The 21,589-nt window shown below is 36.4% G+C and overlaps 1 protein-coding gene across 1 annotated transcript; it reads left to right on the top strand.

Annotated features, from left to right (window-relative positions):
• The first annotated feature begins 1,207 nt into the window (after positions 1–1,207).
• LOC127163127 (transmembrane protein 235) lies at positions 1,208–21,265 on the top strand. Its single transcript, XM_051106187.1, has 4 exons — positions 1,208–1,653; positions 2,450–2,527; positions 8,286–8,423; positions 20,505–21,265. Exons 1-4 carry the CDS (start codon positions 1,482–1,484, stop codon positions 20,840–20,842), a joined length of 726 nt encoding a protein of 241 aa, XP_050962144.1. The 5' UTR covers positions 1,208–1,481; the 3' UTR covers positions 20,843–21,265.
• Positions 21,266–21,589: the final 324 nt, after the last annotated feature.

The raw sequence follows: 21,589 nt of genomic DNA, 5'->3' as shown, positions 1-21,589 counted from the left end.
TTGAGAAAGCCAGGCTTTTGTAAGACTAGCCTACTTCTGAGATATTTTTGTTGAACATTATTTTGTTTTGGGCAAAACTGTGGTGTATCTTAATGTCTGACTCCAGCTTCTCGCTGTTATAAACAACATCAGGTCCTTCATGAACCAATCTCTCATACTGCTGATCTCCCACATTCAGAGATTCATCAGCACTGCACTTTATCAGTCTCACAGTCGACTCCTGTACACCACACCTTATACTTACATCATAGTCTGAATGTTAATTCATCTGAATTAACTCACTAAACATCCATCCAATATAATCTGAGCTACTGTTCATGATCACTTGATCACGTGTTTGTGAGTGTGATTGTATCTTAAATGTACACTGGTGGTTAATAAAAATAAATGTTACTTGAGCCACAAATCAGCATATTACAATGATTTCTAGAGAATCATGTAACACTGAGTAATGATGCTGAAAAATCAGTTTTGGATTTTAAAAAAGCGTTTTTTAAAAATATATTTATAAACAGATATTTTAAATTATAAAAATATTTTCCAATATTAATAATTTTACTGATCAAATAAATGCAGCTTTTGTCAGCATAAAACATTTCTTTTAAAACTTTCACTTGATTTTTTTTTTTTTTTATTTGATAGAAATCATTCTAATATGCGGATTTATTATTAGAATGATCAGTGTTGGATAATATCAACAGTTGTGCTGCCAAATATTTTTTGGAACCTGTGATTTTTTTTTTTTTTTTCAGGATTCTTTCATGAATAACAAGTTTAAAAAGTACAGTGTTTATTCAAAATATAAATATTTTATAACAATGTAAATTATTTATTATTAACTTTTAATAAACTTTTAATTATTAACTTAATACACCCTTGGTGAATAAAAGTATTAATTTCTTAAAAAAAAAAAAAAAAGAAACAATGAAAATGTACTGACCCCAAACTTTTGACGGTAGTGTATATTTATTGAGTAAATTACAGTTTCATTTGGTTCAAAATTAAGTTTATGCTTAAAGCAAAACAAAAATATCTGCCACTTTAAGAATTGTTCTGTTACTCGCCTGTTGAATTGAGTAATGTTCTGTCTTGCAATAAAACAGCTGCAGGCCATGTTAACAAAATATATATTTATATATACAGTAATCTATTTACAAAGAAAGGGAAAAAGCACCTCGTCGCTGGTGATCAAATGCAGCACAGAGAGCGAGAGTGAGGTGAGAGAGTAGATTGAGTGTTCAGAGCTTCTGCTCTCACTCCACATACAGCTGTGCAGGAGAGATGCGAGGAATATCTTGCAGTTTCTTCATCCAGCTGTTGCTGAGAGCCGCTTCTTCCTTCAGCTTGGATACATCTGCAGAAATAAAGCTGGAATCATGTGTTTTAATGTGTCTAAACGCACTGGGCTTTAAAGGGCCTGAATGAGAGCAACCGGCGCTCAAATTCAATGAATCAAAAGAGAGATTTTAGCGCTGGTGAAGATGAACTTTGGGACAGTTGTGATCTCTGCGGGTCTGTGCGGGCTGCTCAGCTTCATCCTGCTCGCCGTGTCCATCGGCACTGAATACTGGTACATTATAGATGTGGATGAAGGGAAGAACTCCAGCCTGGAATACAGCAGCTCTCACTCCGGACTCTGGAGGATTTATGAAGGTAAGACGGTGAACACAAACAACTTGAGCTTCGTTTATGTCCGATTTTATTCTGCACCTGTTGCACATATTTTGTATATTCTGACAGTGATCTTTCTTTGTATTTCATTTAAGACGATCCGGAGTATTTGCTAAATTAATCGCTACACAGCCGTGTTAACATTACAGTTTTCATGTGAATATAGGCTACATTTATGATTTGGTTAAGTACGTGAATTTAATGTGTCATTTGTTCATTAACATATTAATTAATTGATGTAATAGTAGGTGTTACGTTTCTTCCTGTTGTTCTTTTTAACATGTAATGTGCCTCATTAGATGGATAAAGTATTTTTAATCTTGGTCTTTAATGGTTCGACTGGTTGGAAAGAAAGTAATTTCAGAAATATTCACAGATACAGTCCTCATCACTGGCTGAGTCTCCATTATGTACATAATTAATGTCTCGTCCAATTCTGCCGCTGTTTCATGGCATTAGAGACAATTAAAGAGAGAAGCAGTTCATCACACAACTGTAAATGTTTAATGTTAGACACACTGTGATGACAGTTACTAAATCAGTCACATAAAAGAACTGTTTTCCATTTAATTCTAATTGGAGTAAAGATGATTTCTTCCCTCTTACGCAAATGCTGCTTTTATAAGAAAAGAAACCTTTAAATGCTCTGTGTTGTATGCTGTGAAATTTGTAGGCTGTAATATGTTGAGATGACCAAGAAAATTGATTCGCAGGCAGCTGTGTGAAACATAATATGTTTTCTGCTTTTGCTTGACTGGTGCTTCAATGTGACCCACAGGACAGAATGGCAGTTATCATGACATCTCATTCTACACGGACACCTCCGACCACACCGAGCAGGAGAAGCACCTTTTAAGTGAGTCTCTGAAAGCTGTCTACACATTAGCCACAATCAGAGAATGACACTGGAAATAGGCTTGTTATGTATGGTTAGTGTATTCTCGGTCTCTTTAAGAGCTGAATTCTCAGCACGACACCCATCCTGATCCATCATTGGCCACCTTTATTGTAAGAGAGATTGCGCAATTATCAAAGCTGATGGTCTTTGATTAATAGTCATGGTAGGGGTGTGCAATATTGACTAAAAAGATGATAACTCTTTTGGTTATTTTCTGGGATTTTGTCAATAGTGTAAATTAGAGGCTGCTTCGCTAAGTGCGTTTTTGTGCTGGTAACTTTGCTGCTTTAGACCTGTTGTGGACTAATGACTCCAAAAGCTTTTCATATTCTGTGCAGTGGTTACTTCACAGCAGTGATAAGTATTTTTCCATGTCATATTGATTTCTAACATTTTTACCTTTATCATTGGATTTTTTTTATTCAATTCAAGTTTATTTTTACTCATTTTTTTTTTCCCCCATAATATATTTATTTGCATTTGTTTTAAACACAGAACAATACATTTAATAAAAAAAAACAAAAAAAACTTTTCCATGATGAGGTTGTTAGTCATTTCTTTAATCCAAAGGATAGAGGAAGGACCTTGTATCTCCTTCCATTTTAAAACAATAGCTGTTTGGCCTGAAGGAAACTAAAGTCAATTAGTTTGCATTTATTATTGTTCACCACAAAATTTACTGGATATATATGAAATAAACAGAGTTTGGGATCACAAGGAAAATCTTCAGTCAATTTACCAATCATAACCAGAATATTCTTCCAAAATGTTTGAATCTCAATACACTCCCACATACAATGGTAAAGGGTTCCAATATCTTGTTTACATTTTAAACAACTCTTCAGGAATATTTGGATTAAACTTATGTCATTTAACCGGGGTAATATATGTCCGCATTAGCCATTTATATTGCAGCAATCTGCATCTAGTATTGACACTATATGCTTGCACAAACAAACAAGAATCCATCCATTCATCTAAAGAAATATCTTCCTGAAGGTCATTTTTCCATGCAGTTAAATAGGACATTGAAACATTTAAGGGATAAAGGCAATCTATTTTTTTTTTTTTTTTTAGAATACACTTTTAGAGGATTCAAAAGAAAGTTCAAAGTATGTTCTTCTTAAATAAGTTTTCATTTCATAGTGTATAACACTCTTATCTGTAGATATTTGAAGAAGTGTTTCTGAGGAATATTATATTCTCTCATCAATTGTTGGAAAGACATCATTATACCATCCTTATATCTTTTACTTGTTTTGCTCCCTTGTACATCCAATTTTTAAATGCCCTATCATTTCTCCCAGGCACAAACATTGTATTACCCCAAATTGGTGACAGACTTGAAAGTTTAATTGTTTCACCTAAAAAGTCATGAGCTTCATACCATACACAAATAGAATTTCTAAGGAAAGGATTATGTGTAGATTTTTTTAGTATTTTAACTGGGGAAGAATTAAGATACATCTGTAATGGAATTGTTGTTTAATTTTTTTTCTACATCTATCCATGCAGGAGGGTCTGTTTCTATGAAGTAATACATGGCGGAACATAATTGAGCTGCCCAATAATAGAGTTTTATATTTGGTACTTTAAGCCCTCCCCGGTCATATGGTAAATACAGTAGGGACAGATGTAACCGAGGACGCTTGTTATTCCATAAAAACCTTATGAACATTTTCTTGAGTGTTACAAAGAATGGAGCTGGAAGAGTAAGAGGAATTGACTGAAAGAGATACAAGAATTTAGGTAGAATTGACATCTTTATAATATTTATACGTCAAATCATTGAGATTGGCATTGCATTCCATCTCTCGAGCGAGTCCATGACTTTTTTTTATTAATGAGTCATAATTAATTGAAATAATCTCTTTTATATTTGTGACTATCTTCCTAAGTATGTAAACCGTTCTTGAGAACTGAAAAATTGCCTATTGTTTGTATAGTTTCTCATTTCATCCACGTTAATAGCAAGGCACTTTTATTATTGTTAACTTTATACCCTGAGAACTCTCCAAATACTGTTAATAAAGTGTTAAGTGCTTGAATTGAAAGTTCTAGATTACTAAGAAAAACAACAATATCGTCTGTAAACAGAGATAAACAGTGTTCTCTATCACCTATTATTATGCCTTTAATTTCAGGATCCGGTCCTGGAGCCTACCGTAACATATGTCCTGTAGAGCCTCTGAGAGCTCTTCTATCCTTAGATATTGATATTGCAATATGTTTCTTATACTTTAAATATGAATCTAAAACCAATAGTAGATGGCAGAAAGTCATTTAGTCTTAATGGGTTAGTCTTTGAATTATTCATTTAACCATTTTGTTCAAGCAGCTGATTCATTCTTTATGATTGATTAATTAATTTTTTTAAAAAGATTCATTCAGGCACAAATAATTTATTTATGGAACTTTTTCTACTAGGCTGCCATATTTGAAAATATTACATTTATTTATTTATTTATTTATTATTTTGTGGGGGTGTTTGAGTTACATTCTCAATAATGTCAACTTTCACATTGCTAAAACAACAATTATTCTATGTTTCATAAATGTTGATTAAAAAAAAGTATGTGAAATGACAGTGTTTCTATTAACCAATGATATTTTTTCTCTTGTAATAATTCATGGCAATGGATGTCGGTGGGATTTTGGCAATATTTAATTCGAAGGAGGTGTATGTGTCTATCTTTACAGAAGTAGCGTGGACAGTCACTTTAGAAATGTGATGCAATCTGGGAAAACCCGTCCGATAACGCGCTGGGACACTAGGTCGAATGTCAGTTTTTGGTCAAAATTAGGTTTTCATTAAATTATTATTCTATGACATCTTGTCTGTCATCTCTGAAAATATCTTGTTTAGTGCAGAAAAATAGCGATTTATTGCAGCAAGCAGAAATGACTGTGTCTATCTCTTATGTTAAAGGGATCATTGGATGCAAAGTTCACTTTTACAAGTTGTTACAACATTAATGTGTGTTGGCAGTGTATGTACAAATCTACCCTATAATGATAAAAATTAATGCAGTGGTTTTTAATTAATCTGTAAAAATAATATTCCCTTTTTTAAATCAAGCCATTCTCAGATGCCTGTCATTGTGGCGTCACACCCACAGAGGCAGCTCCCACAATAGTTGATTGACATGAGCGTTTTACCTCGGATGAGCGTTTTACCTCAGATCAGCTGCAACAGTCCGTCCTCTTTGTTTCGATGCCGGAGCAGGGATGTAAGTTAGACAAGAATATCTCCGACTGAGATGTTGTGTTGCTGGATGTAATAATGAATGTAGTGGTCGTCATTTACTCCCAACATCTGAGCCGCTGAAGTAGATGCAGTAGATTAAGTTTGTTTGTCTATGTTTGCGCGAATCATTCATGATCCAGCTTCACTTACAGCAGAAGTGTGTATAAGGGTTTTTTTAATGAATCTTTGTGATCACCTTTCCTGATAATGTGCTAGTTAGCAAGTTTAGCAGCTAAACGCGGCTAAAGTAAACAGGCTCATCAATCCACAGAGAGAAGAGAGGGGCGGGGCAAGGAGAGCTCATTTGCATTTAAAGCAGCCTCGACCAGAATGAGATGATTTTTGCAGAGCTTATTTTGGCAAGGTAAAAAGGGTGTTGTTTTACACTACCATTGAGAATTTTTAACCAAAGTATATTATATTATGACTTTTCATTAAGACCCTGAAGAATCATATCAACTTGTGGAAAATGGGCATCCGATGACCCCTTTAAGAATGCGCTGCGGAAGTTCTTTTCCTTTACACCACAAAAACAGTTAACCTATCAAAATAAACCACCTAACATATTTAAAGGGTCATGAAACACCCCTGTTTCAGCACTGGTTAGTTCTCACTATAATTTTTCAAAACTATGGTGAGAACTAACCAGTGCTGAAACCAGTGCTGTTTTGAAAAATGCCACAAAAGTGGGCGTGGTGCGCTGCAGAGCGGAGGGGGAAGAGGGGAGAGAGTGAACTTCGGGTTCAGACAGTTTCATTTTGCTCCCATTGAGTTAACAACACAAATAAATGCACAGGCATTTGCACTCTGCATCGAAAACATATATATGAACTTAACTTTTAAGGCTTATTTTGTGGTATTTATAATCCTTTTGATAGGTTGCGTTAAGGAGATGTAAAAAATGCTGTTACACTCACCTTATGAATGAATTGCGTTTGTGCCAAACTCTACTTACAAAGCAAACAAAATCCATTAACGTTTCTCTCATTGTACGCAATCTCACACAGTCTGAAGCATCTGTCATAGCAAATCAACACACGCTATCATGAGTCTTCTCATAGGATAAGAACGTGCAGCCTCATGAATAATTCTGAGACACCGACGCGTCATCGATGTACTATAGTCCATTGCCACATCACAAATTGTGATGTCAGCACAATGTAGATTTTAAACACGGAAGATGAAAATAGAGCAAAAAAGCTCAAAATTAACCAGTTTTCTTCAACAATTAAAATTAATGGATGCTAACATTGTCATATATGATGTGAAACACAAACACCTCTGCTCAAATCTCAGAAAAAGTAGTCTGGGGATTCATGAACCATTAATAAAGGTGTATCAATTCACATTCTCCACCAGTCCTGTGTAAACTACGGCACGCAAAGTTTTTTATTTATTTGTTTTTCAATATCCTGAGATGGTGGAGTGCAACAATGCAGTCTGAAGTACTGCAGCTACAGTACGATATTTCACATCCAGAGATGAAGGATTGGATGATAAAGTTACTAAAGAGAAGGAGTCCGATGACAGTCTGTTGAATCCACAGTGTGCGAACAGTTGTGCTACGCTCGCTTTTACTACAAGGTAGGCTGCATTATTCATGCTATCTAAACATGAAAGGGGTGTTCAAAAGTTCGTAGACTATGCACATAATAAACAAGCTAGTCTGTTTTTGTAATGATGTAGAATAGCGCTCCTAACATGACAGACAGCTCTCGTTAAACCCGTAAAGTGAAAGTGAAAGCCGTCTCACTTTAAACATATTTTTTTCTCAAAATTCCATTCCTAAAAATCGTCGCTATAAGCAAACTTAAGATAGCTGTAACTTTGGTTACGTTCAAGCTATGGGCAAAATAAAACAGTTTTGGAAAGGGCTTGAACTCAGATTTCATATGGCATCAAAACCTAAAAAAGGTAAAATTTCACCATTTGTTGGGTTTTCCTAGATCGCATCACAAATGTGCACGGCACAGCTATAAACACAAGAATTGACTAGAGTGGCAGTGATCAGCTGCTGTGGCCAGTGTAATTTGTCTAATCATTAATGGCAATGAAAGCCCCTTATACTTGAGCGCGGCAATGTATGAAGTGTTTCTTGGAGTGCATTGAAGAGTGATCGTATGATTTTTTTACATACACCATGTGAACTGTAAATGTGGGGAAAAAAAACATTTCCATTGCAGTTTTTGCAAAATATTTCTTTTTTGAGTTGCCTGAGTTGCCTTTTTTGCAATATATGGTAGTTTTTGTGAAATTGATGTGTTTCCATTAGCCGCATTTTCAATTCACAAATCCAATTTGTGCAATTTAAAAGGGTAATGTAAATGCAGCTATAGACAATACATAACCCTAGTGGTCACTAGTTTAAACTCACTGAAATTGAAAGGACAAATTGTCCCCTCTGCTCCAGATGTTTATAAATTGAATGTGTGTCAGCAGCTTACTAAAGGCCTGTATGTGTCTCTGCAGATTTGCACAGGGTCATAGTGGTCCTGCTGCCTCTCAGTCTGGTGCTGCTGGTCTTTGGTGGGATCTTCGGTCTGGTGGCGTCTTTGGCTCAGAACTTCACTCTCCTCACCTGCATCGCTACATACTTCCTCATCTGCAGTGAGTGCCATTAACAGCTATACAGCATTCACTGGCCATCCCACATCAGCTGAAATGAAATGAGGTCTCAGCAGTGATATGGCTGGAGTTTATGTTATTGTGTATAGGTCAGTGAGAGATGCATTCAATGGCTCAGTCAATGCCACACGTGGATAAAAAACACAATAGGAATGAAAGAAAACAGAAAATGTCAGTCGTTCCAGCTGAGTGCAGCTGTTAGGTGAACTGGTCACACACAGTGAAGGTTTTTTTTTATAGATCTGGAGGTTTTTAGCTCAATAATACATATCCACAAAGCCGGCATTAATGAATAGCAAAAATATCGAACAGATTTATTTGATGTGTTTAATGTGTTTAGAGAATTTATGTTTTTATCCTGACCTAAATTATGTTCCAGGCACAAATAAATAGCGTTGTAATGGTAAGTGTATTCATACCAAATATTTTGGAGGTTTTGGTTTGGCATATATGTGCACTGAACAAAAGCAGTGTTGTTTTAGCCACTGCAAGTGTGCAGAACATAATTTGAAACTCAAAGTTTACCTGCTATTATGGAACAAGACAGTTTGTATTCATATACTTTGATGTTGTGAATGGATATGGAAAATAACAGACACAGAAAAGTGCACAATCCAAGTTTTGAACATGAAAAATACTGAGTGTTTCGATCTAAATCATAAACCTGCAAAGTTGTTACGTGTTTATTTGAATTTAGACATGTTTTCCTCAGCACAGAACTTATTTCTTATAGTTTTGACCTTATCTGCGAATGTTAGAAACTCAGTTCAACAAACAGATGCATAGGCGCATCCTGACAACAACTGAGTCTCCATGAAACTTCACAGACTTAAATGAAAGAAGGCAGAAATCAAACAGGAGCAAAATTGTTCTGACTAAAATATACATTTTTCTCATTTTCAAAGCCTAAAAAATATGAAACAGCCCCTGCATCACCACATACAATCCTCCAAGCTCATCTAGAAACAAACTCCATCATATTCTGTTGTCAGATACAACTTCAAACGGGACTGAATTCTGTGCTCATAAGGAAACTTAAAAGAAAAGCTTTTTGGCAGCAAACCTACCAGGTTTGGTGCAAACAGGGATAAAAAGTACCCCATGCCCACAATTAAATAAATATACTGCTGGATCTTTAATTCTGCTGGAGGTCTTGGATATCTTGTTCAGATGCATGGCATCATGGAATCTATCAAATACCAACAGATAAAAAATGTAAACCTGACTGCCTCTGTTAGAAATCTTATAATGGGTCGTGGTTGGAGCTTCCATCAGGACGATGATCCAAAACAAACATTGAAATCAACACAAAAATGTGTCACTGAGCATAAAATGAAGCTTCTGCCATGGCCATCCCAGTTCTCTAACCTGAACCCTATAGAAAATGAGTGGTATGGAGCTGGGAATCTGAAGAATCTAGAGAGATTCTGGATGAAGGAATGGTCTCTGATCTGTAGTCAAATGTTCTCCAAACTCATCAGGCATTATAGGAGAAAACTCAGAGCTGTTATCTTGGATCTTGGATGTTGCAATAACTGGGTGCCAAACCAGAGAAAAACATTTGTGACCCTGAACCACAAAACCAGTCATAAGGGTACATTTTTTGAAATTGAGATTAATACAACATTGGAAGCTGAATAAGCTTTCCATTGATGCAGGGTTTGTTATGATAGGACAATATTTGACTGAGATACAATTAATTGAAAATCTGGAATCTAAGGGTGCAAAAAAAAAAAAAAAAAAAAAAAAAAAAAAAAACAAAAAAACAAAATCGTCTTTATGAAATGAAGTACTTAGCAATGCATATTACTAATCAAAAATTATGTTTTGATTTATTTACTTGCATATCTGTAATTAACAGACTTTGCTCCTGTGTCTGTAAAGGTGTGAAACTATAATAAGAACATCACCATTTGATTCTGTCTTGAATGACACGTACTGTAATTAATTCACACCCTCGTTTCACTTTATGTCATTATTTCTTCTCATCACAATAACTGAATTCATGAGATTGGGACTGGGTGTGTGCTACAATATTTCAAAAATATAGAATATTCTGAAATACACATCAAAATATAAGTGGGAATGACATACAGGCTTTTTTTCAGCAGAATATCTGTGTTCATTCTGTTTTCAATATTATTGTGATAGTGTTATTGGCTGTGTTTGTTTCGATAGGATGTGATGCTGATGATGGAGTGTAGTTTGTGCTTTTTTGCAGCACTGTAGGTGCTTGTGTTTCAGTCTGAGCACAACAGAAAACTGAAGTGCAGCTGAATTAAGGGAGTGATGGAGCAGAGAAAATCACTGGGATCTGTAGAGGTTGAAACACTGAGGTCAGCAAAGACCATCTTTTTATTTGTGTTCTGTTTTCAGTCCTGTTGGATGGGATCGTGAGATAAACACAGAATGCTGTATAGTCTCTAAATGTGAACTTTATATGCTAGCACAGTTTAGTTTGCTTTTGCTTATCTAGTAGATTTTAATATTGCTGAGGTAAATTGTTGCTGTATGTGAATGTTGATAGTGAATGTTTTGTTCGTAAGGATTTAACATTGCATATGACTGATGGATTGAAGTTAAACATTGGAAAGATTGAAGCCATTACATAAGTGATCCTGTCTGTAAACATCGCACTTTTCAAAAACATGTACATAGGCAGCATCCCTCTGGAATATGAAGACATGGCAGAAGAAACTGCTGATAGTGATTCAGTCTGCTCTTGCCTCTCAAACATTTGCTGTTCTCCAACTCACACAACTCCACAAACGTAAATTGCAGCTATGCATCTCCTTTCATGACACTGATAAATTATTCTGCAGCAGTAGCATCTAATCAAACACATCTTAAAGCCCTCGCCAACGTTTAGGATTCTTCCATCGATAAATTCATTCAAGCCAGGAGTGCATCATTAGATGTTGTGTATCTTTCACTCAGTCCAGCTCTCCTGATACACTTAGTCAGTGTAAAACCGTGAGTGTTGCAGCCTTTTTTTGAAGAGCAGTTCATGACCTTCAGGCTTTCTGTGCTTCTGAGAGCTGAATCATCTTTTTGATTTTAAAAAGTCTCTTCTTGCATCAGGCAGTGAAAAAGATGTGTGTGGTTAATAATATTAAATGTGCATGTGTAGCGTATTTCAAATCTTCTTTTTTTTTTTTTATCTGCTTTTGCAGATATTATAAAACATATACGGGCATACAGTGGGTTCAAGCACTTTAAGGCATGTAAACACATATGAAAAAGGCATCACATATTATTTATCAAGTCTGTAATGACCTAAATCAGCAATTAAAGCTAAAAAAAAAAAAAATAAATTTTTTTGGCAAATCCAGGTCATTTACCATAGAAAAATTATGCTTTTTAACGTTTATGACTGTTATAGTGGCAGCTGTGGTACAGTCTACCTAAAACTTTGCATGCTTGTTTAGAATCACCTGTCGCATTTAGTAAAGGTGTCCCTGTCCCTTTCAAAAGTTTTGGCATCCCTTTACAACAGTGAGTCAAAACTTTTTTATTGATAATTATTGATATTTACTCTCCAGAGACTCTTACTGCACTGGCTTGGTTCCGATCAGACGAAAAACCTAAGATTATTTCGCAAAAGTATGTTTTTCATATCTTCTCAATTTTTTAACTAACGGTTTGATTTACAGCAGTGGAAACCGAAAAAGGAGGTCTATCATATGATATGACTATCATGGTAACTTTATAATTATGCATGCATGTATTTATATCTATATGTAAAGAAAGAAAGTTATATATCAAATATACAGTATGGATCATATCATAGATAATAAATGGAGACTTTATATGTAATGTATGTATGAAGGTATATGTATATATATATGTATATATATATATATGTATATATGTATACTTATGTGTGTGTATATATGAATTATTTATGTATGGTTATGTAAATTTACGTAGATACAGCATTAATGTATAGAATTAATGATGCACTGTTATTATTCCTCCTCTCTTATCGTTTCTTTTTCTTTCTCTTTTTCCTCCCTTCTTCTCTCCATTGTCTTGAAGGTTAACGGGGGTAGTAAATATTAAATAGTAAATATTACTGGGGGAGGATAGGGCTGCCCTGGGCTGGCCAATCCTTCTGATGGTCCTCATCCACACAAGTACTGGGGAGATACACCTGCCGTGAGAGGTGCCATTTCCACCACGCGTTGACAGTGGGTTGTGTAGGGATGGTTGAAGGACTGGAAAAAGAAGTATGAGGAAAAACAAAAAGGGAGGGGAGAAGGAAAAGGAAAATAGGAGGAATTAGGAGGAGGAAAGGAGGAGGAGAGGATGAAGGAGGAAGAGGAATGGAGAGTGGAGAGAGGGAGGAGGGGGAAAAAACAGAAAAAAGGGGAGAGAAACATAATACACATGCAAATGACATTATCTTTTTCACAAATTCACATTTACTGTTGTTTACATGGAGATGATATTGTGTTTTCAGGTCCCTAAAACAAAGAGAATCACTGAAGATAAAAATAATTTTTTAGGTTTGCTTTAGTTGGGCTCTGGACACTTGACTTTTTAGCGTTAAATATTGTTTGGCTGCTATAACCTAGTTATAACAGCCAGACAAGCCAAAAGATCTTTGGTTGGGTGGTGTTGGTTATGTTTCAACATAATCAACGTTTGCCTTTAACTAATTTAGTGCCTAATCACTGAATTTGATTTAGATTGATTACAGAAGGGAATATTCAATATAAACTGAGGAGTTTCTTAAGACTTTTTAAATAAAAAATGTAGTAGGCAAAAAGTATCTATTCAGGCACACAGTGACATCAAGAATCAGCATATGAATCTCAACAACGGTGATTAGACAATTCAGATCATAATTCATGCTGCAATGCATGATGGGAGCCATGGATGAGTTTTAATTGGTGGCACCCAGAAAGCACTGCAACATGCTTTTTGATGGTCACCATTGTTGAGGTTCTCACGCTGATTCTTGATGTATGTGTGCTTTACATAAGCTTTTTAACTTTTTGTATTTTAATTGAAAGAGCATTTAAAAATCTTTGATTATGCTGACAATTCCAAACTTAATCCAATGTTGTAATCAATAAGATAACACACAGATTCAGGTCAAATGATCTTTGGCTTGTCTAGCTGTTATAACTCAGTTACAGCAGCCAAACAATAATTCTAACTAATTCTTATGTGTTACATTTAATTAATAATATTGCTTGTAATCTGTTTACACAGTTTTATTGAGTAAATATAGTGTATCACTTTTTACAGCGTAGGGAGAGTTAGGGAACCTCTGTTGAATGTGCAAATGGCAGTGCATTAAAAGCCAGCTTGCTATTGTGTTAAATACAGGCACATGGGCTCAGAAGTACTTTGAAAAACCATTGTCACTTAACACAATCTGTCTCTGCATCAAAAAAACGCAGCCTGAATCTCTCTTATGCATGGATACAACCATACATCAATCCAATACCAAGATGCTGCTAAATGGTCCGAAAAAAGGTGGAATTTTGTGCGGTTGTCAGATGGTTCAGTTGGTTTTTGGAAAAAAAAACAGACATCGAGTTCTTCATGCCAGAGACTAAAGGGACCATCCAGACTTTTATCAGTGACAGGTGCAAAAGGCTCAGCTGTCATGATAAGGCGTACATCAGCGCCCACGGCATGGGTGACTTGTTTAAGTGTGAAGGTACCATTGAGGGTGAGACATATATTGGGATTGTACAAAGACAGGCTGCTATCAAACTGACATCTTTTCCCAAGAAGTCCATGATTATTAGACAGAGACAATGCCACGTCTCATTCAGCATGTGCTGCAACAGCATGGATTCATAGACACAGAGTGGATGTGCTCGCAGCCATCAAAATCCATTTCATTTTTCAGTTACAGTTAAGGTCAGTCAAAACAGGAATTCTATGATTTTACATTTTTAGATTATTTACTAACTTCTTTGTTAATATCTTTTCCTCTTGAATGTTCTCTGATTCGGTATATAAGTTACGAGTATCATTTCTACTATGATATTATATACCGAATCAGAGAACCAAATTCAAAAATGATAAAACGTTAAACAAAATGCTAAATGTGCTCTGTGTTTTTCTTTCTATACCCATCTGTCATGTCTGTTTAGTGACACTTTCTCTGACAAGCACAGAAGCAAACCCCACATCAGCTGTGTCAGTGCATTTTTTATTTACCGCCTTGAAAAAGCAATGCATTGTTTAAGAAATGACTGATGCTGAATTGCAGAGCAGCAGGAAAACCTGTCCTCTGTTCTTCCTGTCATGTATCATGAATGATCGTGAAAGGTCAGGGCTCCTCTGAGCTTCATGTAAGTGGGTTAATTACAGCAATAATGACGGTTCCTTCCAGCAGGTCTTAAGGAAAGCACAGATCTTCTCTTACTACCATGGTGATTATGAGCTTTCCTATTAATACTCCCACCATTAACCTGTGTGACTGTCATATTCAGTGCTGAGTTTCATTCTAAAGAAAAGACTCATTTGCTTATCCTAGTTAGAATTGTGCTATTATGTATTCACTGTATAGAACATGATAAATCAAGCCATTACAGCTTTCACATGGAGGCTGTTCAAACTCCTGCCTTGCCACAGAGCACCACTCACATAGTTCTCCATTAAATTACATCATATTTGTCCCAAATTGTTGTTAATGTACATAATGGCTTCACCCAGGCTGGAAGATTATGCATTTTTCAGCAGTACTTTTGTCTTTTTGTGGCTAGAATGACGTCTATGCTTCATATAGAGAAAAAACTATAATATAGACTGCAATTTTTCTGTCCATTTGCTCTGTTTTGTCAAACACCTGAACTTGAGAATGCCACGGTGTGAACTTGAGAATGCCAAAACATGCCTGGTGTGCAGTAAGGTGTTATCTTAAAAGAGAAGTCCACTTAAAGAACAACAATCTATAAATAATGTACTCACCCCCTTGTCATCCAAGATGTTCCTGTCTTTCTGTCTTCAGTCGTAAAGAAATTATGGTTTTTGAGGGAAACATTTCAGGATTTTTCTGCATGTAATGAACTTCATTGGTGCCCCGAATTTGAACTTCCAAAATGTAGTTTAAATGCAGCTTCAAAAGGCTCTAAACGATCCCAGCCGAGGAAGAAGGGTCTTTTTTTTTTTTTTTAATAAAAATTAGTATACTTTTTACGCACTAAAGCTCATGTAGCACAGGCTCTGGGATACGGGTCCACAATGCTGAATTAGTGATGGGTCGTTCTTGAACAATTCTTTCATTTTGAACAAATCTTTAATGTGACTCAGGAAGAACGAGTCGTCTCGCGGAGTGATTCGTTTAGTTGTGCATGCACAACATCCTATTAGACTGTGTACTGGAATTAGTTCACCTGTTTCGAGTTTTTGGGTTTTTCAAGTCATTTGTTCATCTTAAGAGGCTGTCACGTGATGAAGGTCTGACTCAAACCCGAAAACTTGTCAGATAAGAGGTGTGGTGAGCTAATCGTAGACTAAAGTACCAGGTAAACAATGAATTAATCTTTTCTGTTTCTTGTAGCATTATAGTTTTATCTTGGTTGTACTGTGATCAACGTTTGTGTAAGCAGTAGATGTGTTAGGGAAGTAACAAGTAACATTTTAATTATATTTTCCTAAAATGAACAAAATGACTCGAAAAAAGATTCGTTAATTTTGCTGAACGAGACTCAAAGGTCCGAGTCGGTAAAATGATCCGAACTTCCCATCACTACTACGAATCACATGTAAGTTCATTGTCTTTGTACTGAGCATAGCGAAAAGCTCATCTTATTTACTCCTACAATTTGAGAGGAGGACATCATTGTACCTTTTTGTTTGTAAACAGCGTTTACAAACTTACTTGCACTTTCTTAGTCTTTGCGCGTTCGCTTTGCAAACACTGGGTCCGTGGTTCCACCTACGTTCCGCGTGACCTTTCAGCGCGTTTCAATAGTACCTACGTAAACGTGCATCCAAGAGCCTGTGCTACACAAGCTTTTGTGCTTAAAAAGAAAAAAATCGTTTAGCTAGATAAGACCCTTCTTTCTCGACTGGGATCGTTTAGAGCCCTTTGAAGCTGCATTTAAACTACATTTTGGAAGTTCAAAATCGGGGCACCAATGAAGTCCATTATGGAGAAAAATCCTGAAATGCTTTCCTCAAAAACCATAATTTTTTCACGACTAAAGACAGAAAGACATGAACATCTTGGATGGAGTAAATTATTTGTAAATTGTTGTTCTGGAAGTGGACTTGTTCTGGAAGTGGACTTCTAAAAATTAAAAAAAAAATACACAGTGCATAGTGGGATTTACAAATGAGAAATATCACAGACTCTCAGAACATGTTAGTACCTAAAGTGTGCATATTAGTATCTAAAAGGAACAAAAGTGTATCTTTGAAAAAGTGCCGCTCCAGAGAGAGTTTTTTTTACCTTTGTTTCTGAGAGTGCAGGAATATAATACAGACCTCATTTATAAAAGGTTACATAGAAACCATCTTACATTTGATAAAAGATATTTTTTTAAATGTGCTAACATGTGACTGGTACAAAATGAATGTAAATTGTGCGCAAAAAAGAGTGTCTTTCTTCAAATGTGAAATCTGAATAATTTCAAATGATTTTGAAATAGTGCACAGCTGAATGGTTTCAGATTTCTGCCTTCTAAATGCCCCCTATTTAATGTCATTATCTTATAAAAAAATCACTAGTCGACATCCAAATTCTTTGTGGCGAGTGGCAAGAATTGCTTGGATTTCCAAATACCTGCAGTACTCAGCACTCTTCCACGTTCAAGACTGTTTTTAAAAATGTAACTTTAATCTGGATTTTAGTATACACACACTTTAAATCAAATCTGTGCATACACAAGTTTTAAAAATTAAGTCCCTGGTCTTATCCAGGCTGGTTAGGCAGGTTTTTAACAATGGGTTTAGCAGGGTTTTGAGCGCTTGTCATTTGATCAGACTCTAAGACTAGCTGGCTTCCCTGCAGAACTGGCTAAAAAACAGCTTTGTCAAGCTAGTAAACCAGGTTTAAGGGATAGTTCACCCAAAAATGAAGATTCTGTCATCATTTATTTACCCCTAAGTTGTTCCAAACCTTAACGTGTCCCTATTATGGATTACGAAAGGTTTTGGTTTTGGGAGTCCCCAACAACAGGTTAACATGCATGAAAGGTCAAACAAAACTCTTTCATTGTCTTATAATATGCATTTATTTTTACCTTATTTGCTCTAGACTCATAAACGATTTGCCCAATGATTAATTTTTCCAAACGCCTCCTTTGTGTAACGCTAATCTGTGGTGATTGGTCCGATGACCCAGTCTGTTGTGATTGGTCTGCTGCTTGCAGGGCATGTCAGAAACAGAACGTCCATCACCGTTACATGAAACACCCAAACAGCCATGGAATATGCGTTAGCCCAATGCCCCTACTTTTTTACACCCCTAACTGGACTGGGCATTGGGCCTGTTCTCCTTATTTTTAGATTTTAGTCATCCATCAATTATGATGATGGAAAAAAAATTGCTGCTCTGGTGGAAACAACATGAGACCAGGCTAACGCAACTGTCAAGAGCAGCTCAGACGGTGTTTAGTGTCCTGTCAGCAGCAGCAGCAAGCGCCTTCAGTGCAGCTGGAAAAGATCAGCCTTTAAACACATGCAATAGGCTAAAGCTTAAAAATAATTACCATGACAGTTTTCGGAGGATTGAGTAAGCGATATTTGAATTATTTCTTAATAAACTCTGTCAGTGTTGAATGGAGTTGCATATCCTGACTTGCCATATCCTCATTGGACACACCTTTAGAAAGAAACGCATCTTTATTTATTAAGATCTTTAAATATTATTTATTTATTTATTTATCATGTCTGTGATGCATGTATTTGCTGAGTCTCGGTTCATTTTTGTATAGCGCTCCTGTTCAAGACCAAAATGGCACAAAGTGCATCATGTTTGTTTTCTTTATTTTATAACATTTTATTGATATTGTGAGTGCACACAAATAAAAGTAGACCCTTTAAAGTTCTGAATGATGTTTTGCTCTTACCTTTATGAGCAGAAATGACAGCATATTTTAAATTGTTTCCAGTAATAAGCACCTCCAGGTGCTGCAAAGCACACTTTAACCTCCACTCTCCACACAAATGATTGGATATACGCCCAATAGTGCACAAAAGACATGCTTGGGTCATACCTGGGCCAAGATTTCTGATAAGCTGCCGGACAAGGGCCAGGCCAGGCTAGGGCCTATGTTTGAGGCCTGTGCAGGGCTCTATCTATTCTTTTTCATAACTCATAAGTAATAATCAACAACAAGGAGTGAACACAACCCAACACACAACTAAACAGGTATTTTTCATGCTACAGGTTATGTGCGAGCAACAATTTTTAAAGGATTACTCCACTTTCAGAATAAAACTTGGTAACACTTTATTTTGATAGTCCACTTTAGACATTCTACTAACAGTAAGTAACTCTATGTCAACTAGTCATTAGAGTATTAGTAGACTGTCAGCTTAATATCTTCTAACACTCTTCTAAACTTTGCAAGTATATGTCAACTTATTCTACTAACCCTAAACCTAACCTAACAGTCTGCTCTGAGAGTTAGTAGACATGTAGTTGCAAATTCATGAGAATTAGTTGACATGTAGTTGCAAAGTTACTTATAATTACTAGAATGTATAAAAGTGGACTATCAAAATAAAGTGTTACCTAAAACTTTCCTGATAATTTACTCACCCCCATGTCATCCAAGATGTTCATGTCTTTCTTTCTTCAGCCGCAAAGAAATTACGTTTTTGTTTTGAGGAGAACATTCCAGGATTTTTCTCCATATAATGGACTTCAGCGGTGCTCAATGGATTGAAGGTTAAAAAAAAAATGCAGCTTCAGGTTTCAATGTAGCTTCAAAGGGCTCTAAACAATCCCAGCTGAGGAATAAGGGTCTTCCCTGGTGAAAAAAACAGCATATGCTGGTAGGTATGTTTTGATGCTGGAATGCTGGTTAGGTAGGTTTTGATTCTGGTTTAAGCTGGTCCTTTGCTGGTTTAAGCTGGTCCTTTGCTGGTTTTTGCTGGTCATGAACCAGCAAAGGACCAGCATAAACCAGCTAAGGACCAGCATAAACCAGCAAAGGACCATCTTAAACCAGAATCAAAACCTACCTAACCAGCATTCCAGCATCAAAACATACCTACCAGCATATGCTGTTTTTTTCACCAGGGTTTTCCAGCAAATTTTCTTTAAAACAATACTTATAAATTTATACACTTTTTAACCACAAATTCACGTCTTGTCTAGCTCTGCCATGTGTATGCGTCCTCTGTGCACTCCGGGTTCAAGTCAGTTAGGGTATGTCGAGAAACTACCATCTAATTTTTTCCTCCAACATCAAAATCGGCCTACATCGCTGTTTTACCTTTTTTGTAAAGGGTGTTTGACCTTCCTTGCACGTTCACTTCTGCAGCAATGTAGGATGATTTTGAAGTTGGAGAAGAAAATTAAATGGGAGTTTTTCGGCATACCCTAACTGTACCCTAACGGATTTACCCTCACAATGCAGAGCACAGCATCTTCTCGACATTATGCTATCCACTGGAATCTGCTACAGTGTTTGAAGGAGGGAGGGGGTTCAAGTTTTCCCGGGTCTGCGCACGCAACAAGTGGGGTCGGCAATATGCTAATGTTTGCTTGGGATTCATTTTAAAAATGACTCGTTTAAATGATTCAGAGTCGACTCTTTCTTTTGAGAGACAATAGCTTTATACACGGTGCACTTTCAGATTTAAAACTTTGCAGGATGTTTCCATTCACTTAGAGCTGTGTTGCACACTGCAATATACTACACACACAGGTTTGGAACACCTTGAGGGTGAGTAAATGATGACAGAATTTTCGTTTTTGGGTGAACTATCCCTTTAAGACTAGTTAACAACGTTATGTTGGTTTAGGCTTGTTTCAAGAGGTTGACTTAAGCTTTTTAAACATTTTATATAGTACTGATAAGTTAGCTGTTTGGTTGTTTAGTGAGTGAATGGAGTGTAATGATGCCTCTTTGTCCACAGGTCTATTGACGTTGTCTGGCGTGAGCATCTATATCAGTTACTCTCAGCAAGCTTTGGAAGAGCTGCAGCACATGGTGGATATTGAGTCACTGTCTCACGTCCACATGTCCTTCGGCTGGTCTCTGGTCATGGCCTGTCTGTCCTTCTGCCTGGAGCTGCTGACGGGGATCCTGTTCATGCTAGCGGCCCGTCTCATCCACCGTCAGTGCCACCACGAGCCTGCTGCAATGCTCTCCATGAGCCAGAGTTCACCACAGCTTCTGAGACTGCATGATGATGATGTGATCATTTCATCTACAGCCTTATCAGGAAATGAGTTTGTGCTGCGTCAAAGTTAAAATGGAGAGTGCCGGGTGGCAAATGAAACAGCTGCATCAATTATTGAGTGAGAGTGCTCATTCGAGGACTGAAAAATGTGTCTGTCTCACTCAAGTGTGTCAGTGCAATCACATGTTTTCCTCAAGGCTTCTAGAAACACATTTTCCTGAGCTCACCAGTGTCATGTGTCATGCAATTTACTGTATATTACATGATAAATCAATCCATTTCAACATTTTATACAAATTTTAGTACAGCAATCTGCTTATATACTTAATTTACACATAAAACTTTTTCATACTGAGATTTAATATTCAATTGCTGTTGTGTGTGTTTTAATTCATGCTTATTAGAAAACTGTTCTGCTGTAAAACTGTCAACTCACAGTCAGTCATTTTATTTACCATCTACTGCCATTTTGAACCATAATAAACATTACTGATGCCTAGCAATTTTTCCTTCATGTTGTATATCTCATTGAATTCTTTAACATAATATTATGTGTTTAGATACTGTACTGTCTGTGCAAATTCTGGCATTCAAAAAGAGATTTTGCAAAGCATATACCAATTTTAAATGAAGCTAATTATAATTATGTTTTCATTTGTGTTAATTACATTTATCTCCCTAGAGCTCACATTTCATTAAAGGTTCAAGACGCTCCATGTGAGCTCGTTTCAAATCAATTTGTCACTAATTAACCAATCAATTTAGGATACCAATTTAAGAAATGAGTCATAGGAACAGAGTGGTCTGTTTTCTTGGGC

The sequence above is a fragment of the Labeo rohita genome, chromosome 3 (assembly GCF_022985175.1).
Source record: "Labeo rohita strain BAU-BD-2019 chromosome 3, IGBB_LRoh.1.0, whole genome shotgun sequence".
Taxonomy (NCBI): Eukaryota; Metazoa; Chordata; class Actinopteri; order Cypriniformes; family Cyprinidae; genus Labeo; species Labeo rohita.
The sequence above is the reverse complement of the archived record's forward strand: the minus strand, read 5'-3'. Positions and strand labels throughout refer to the sequence as shown.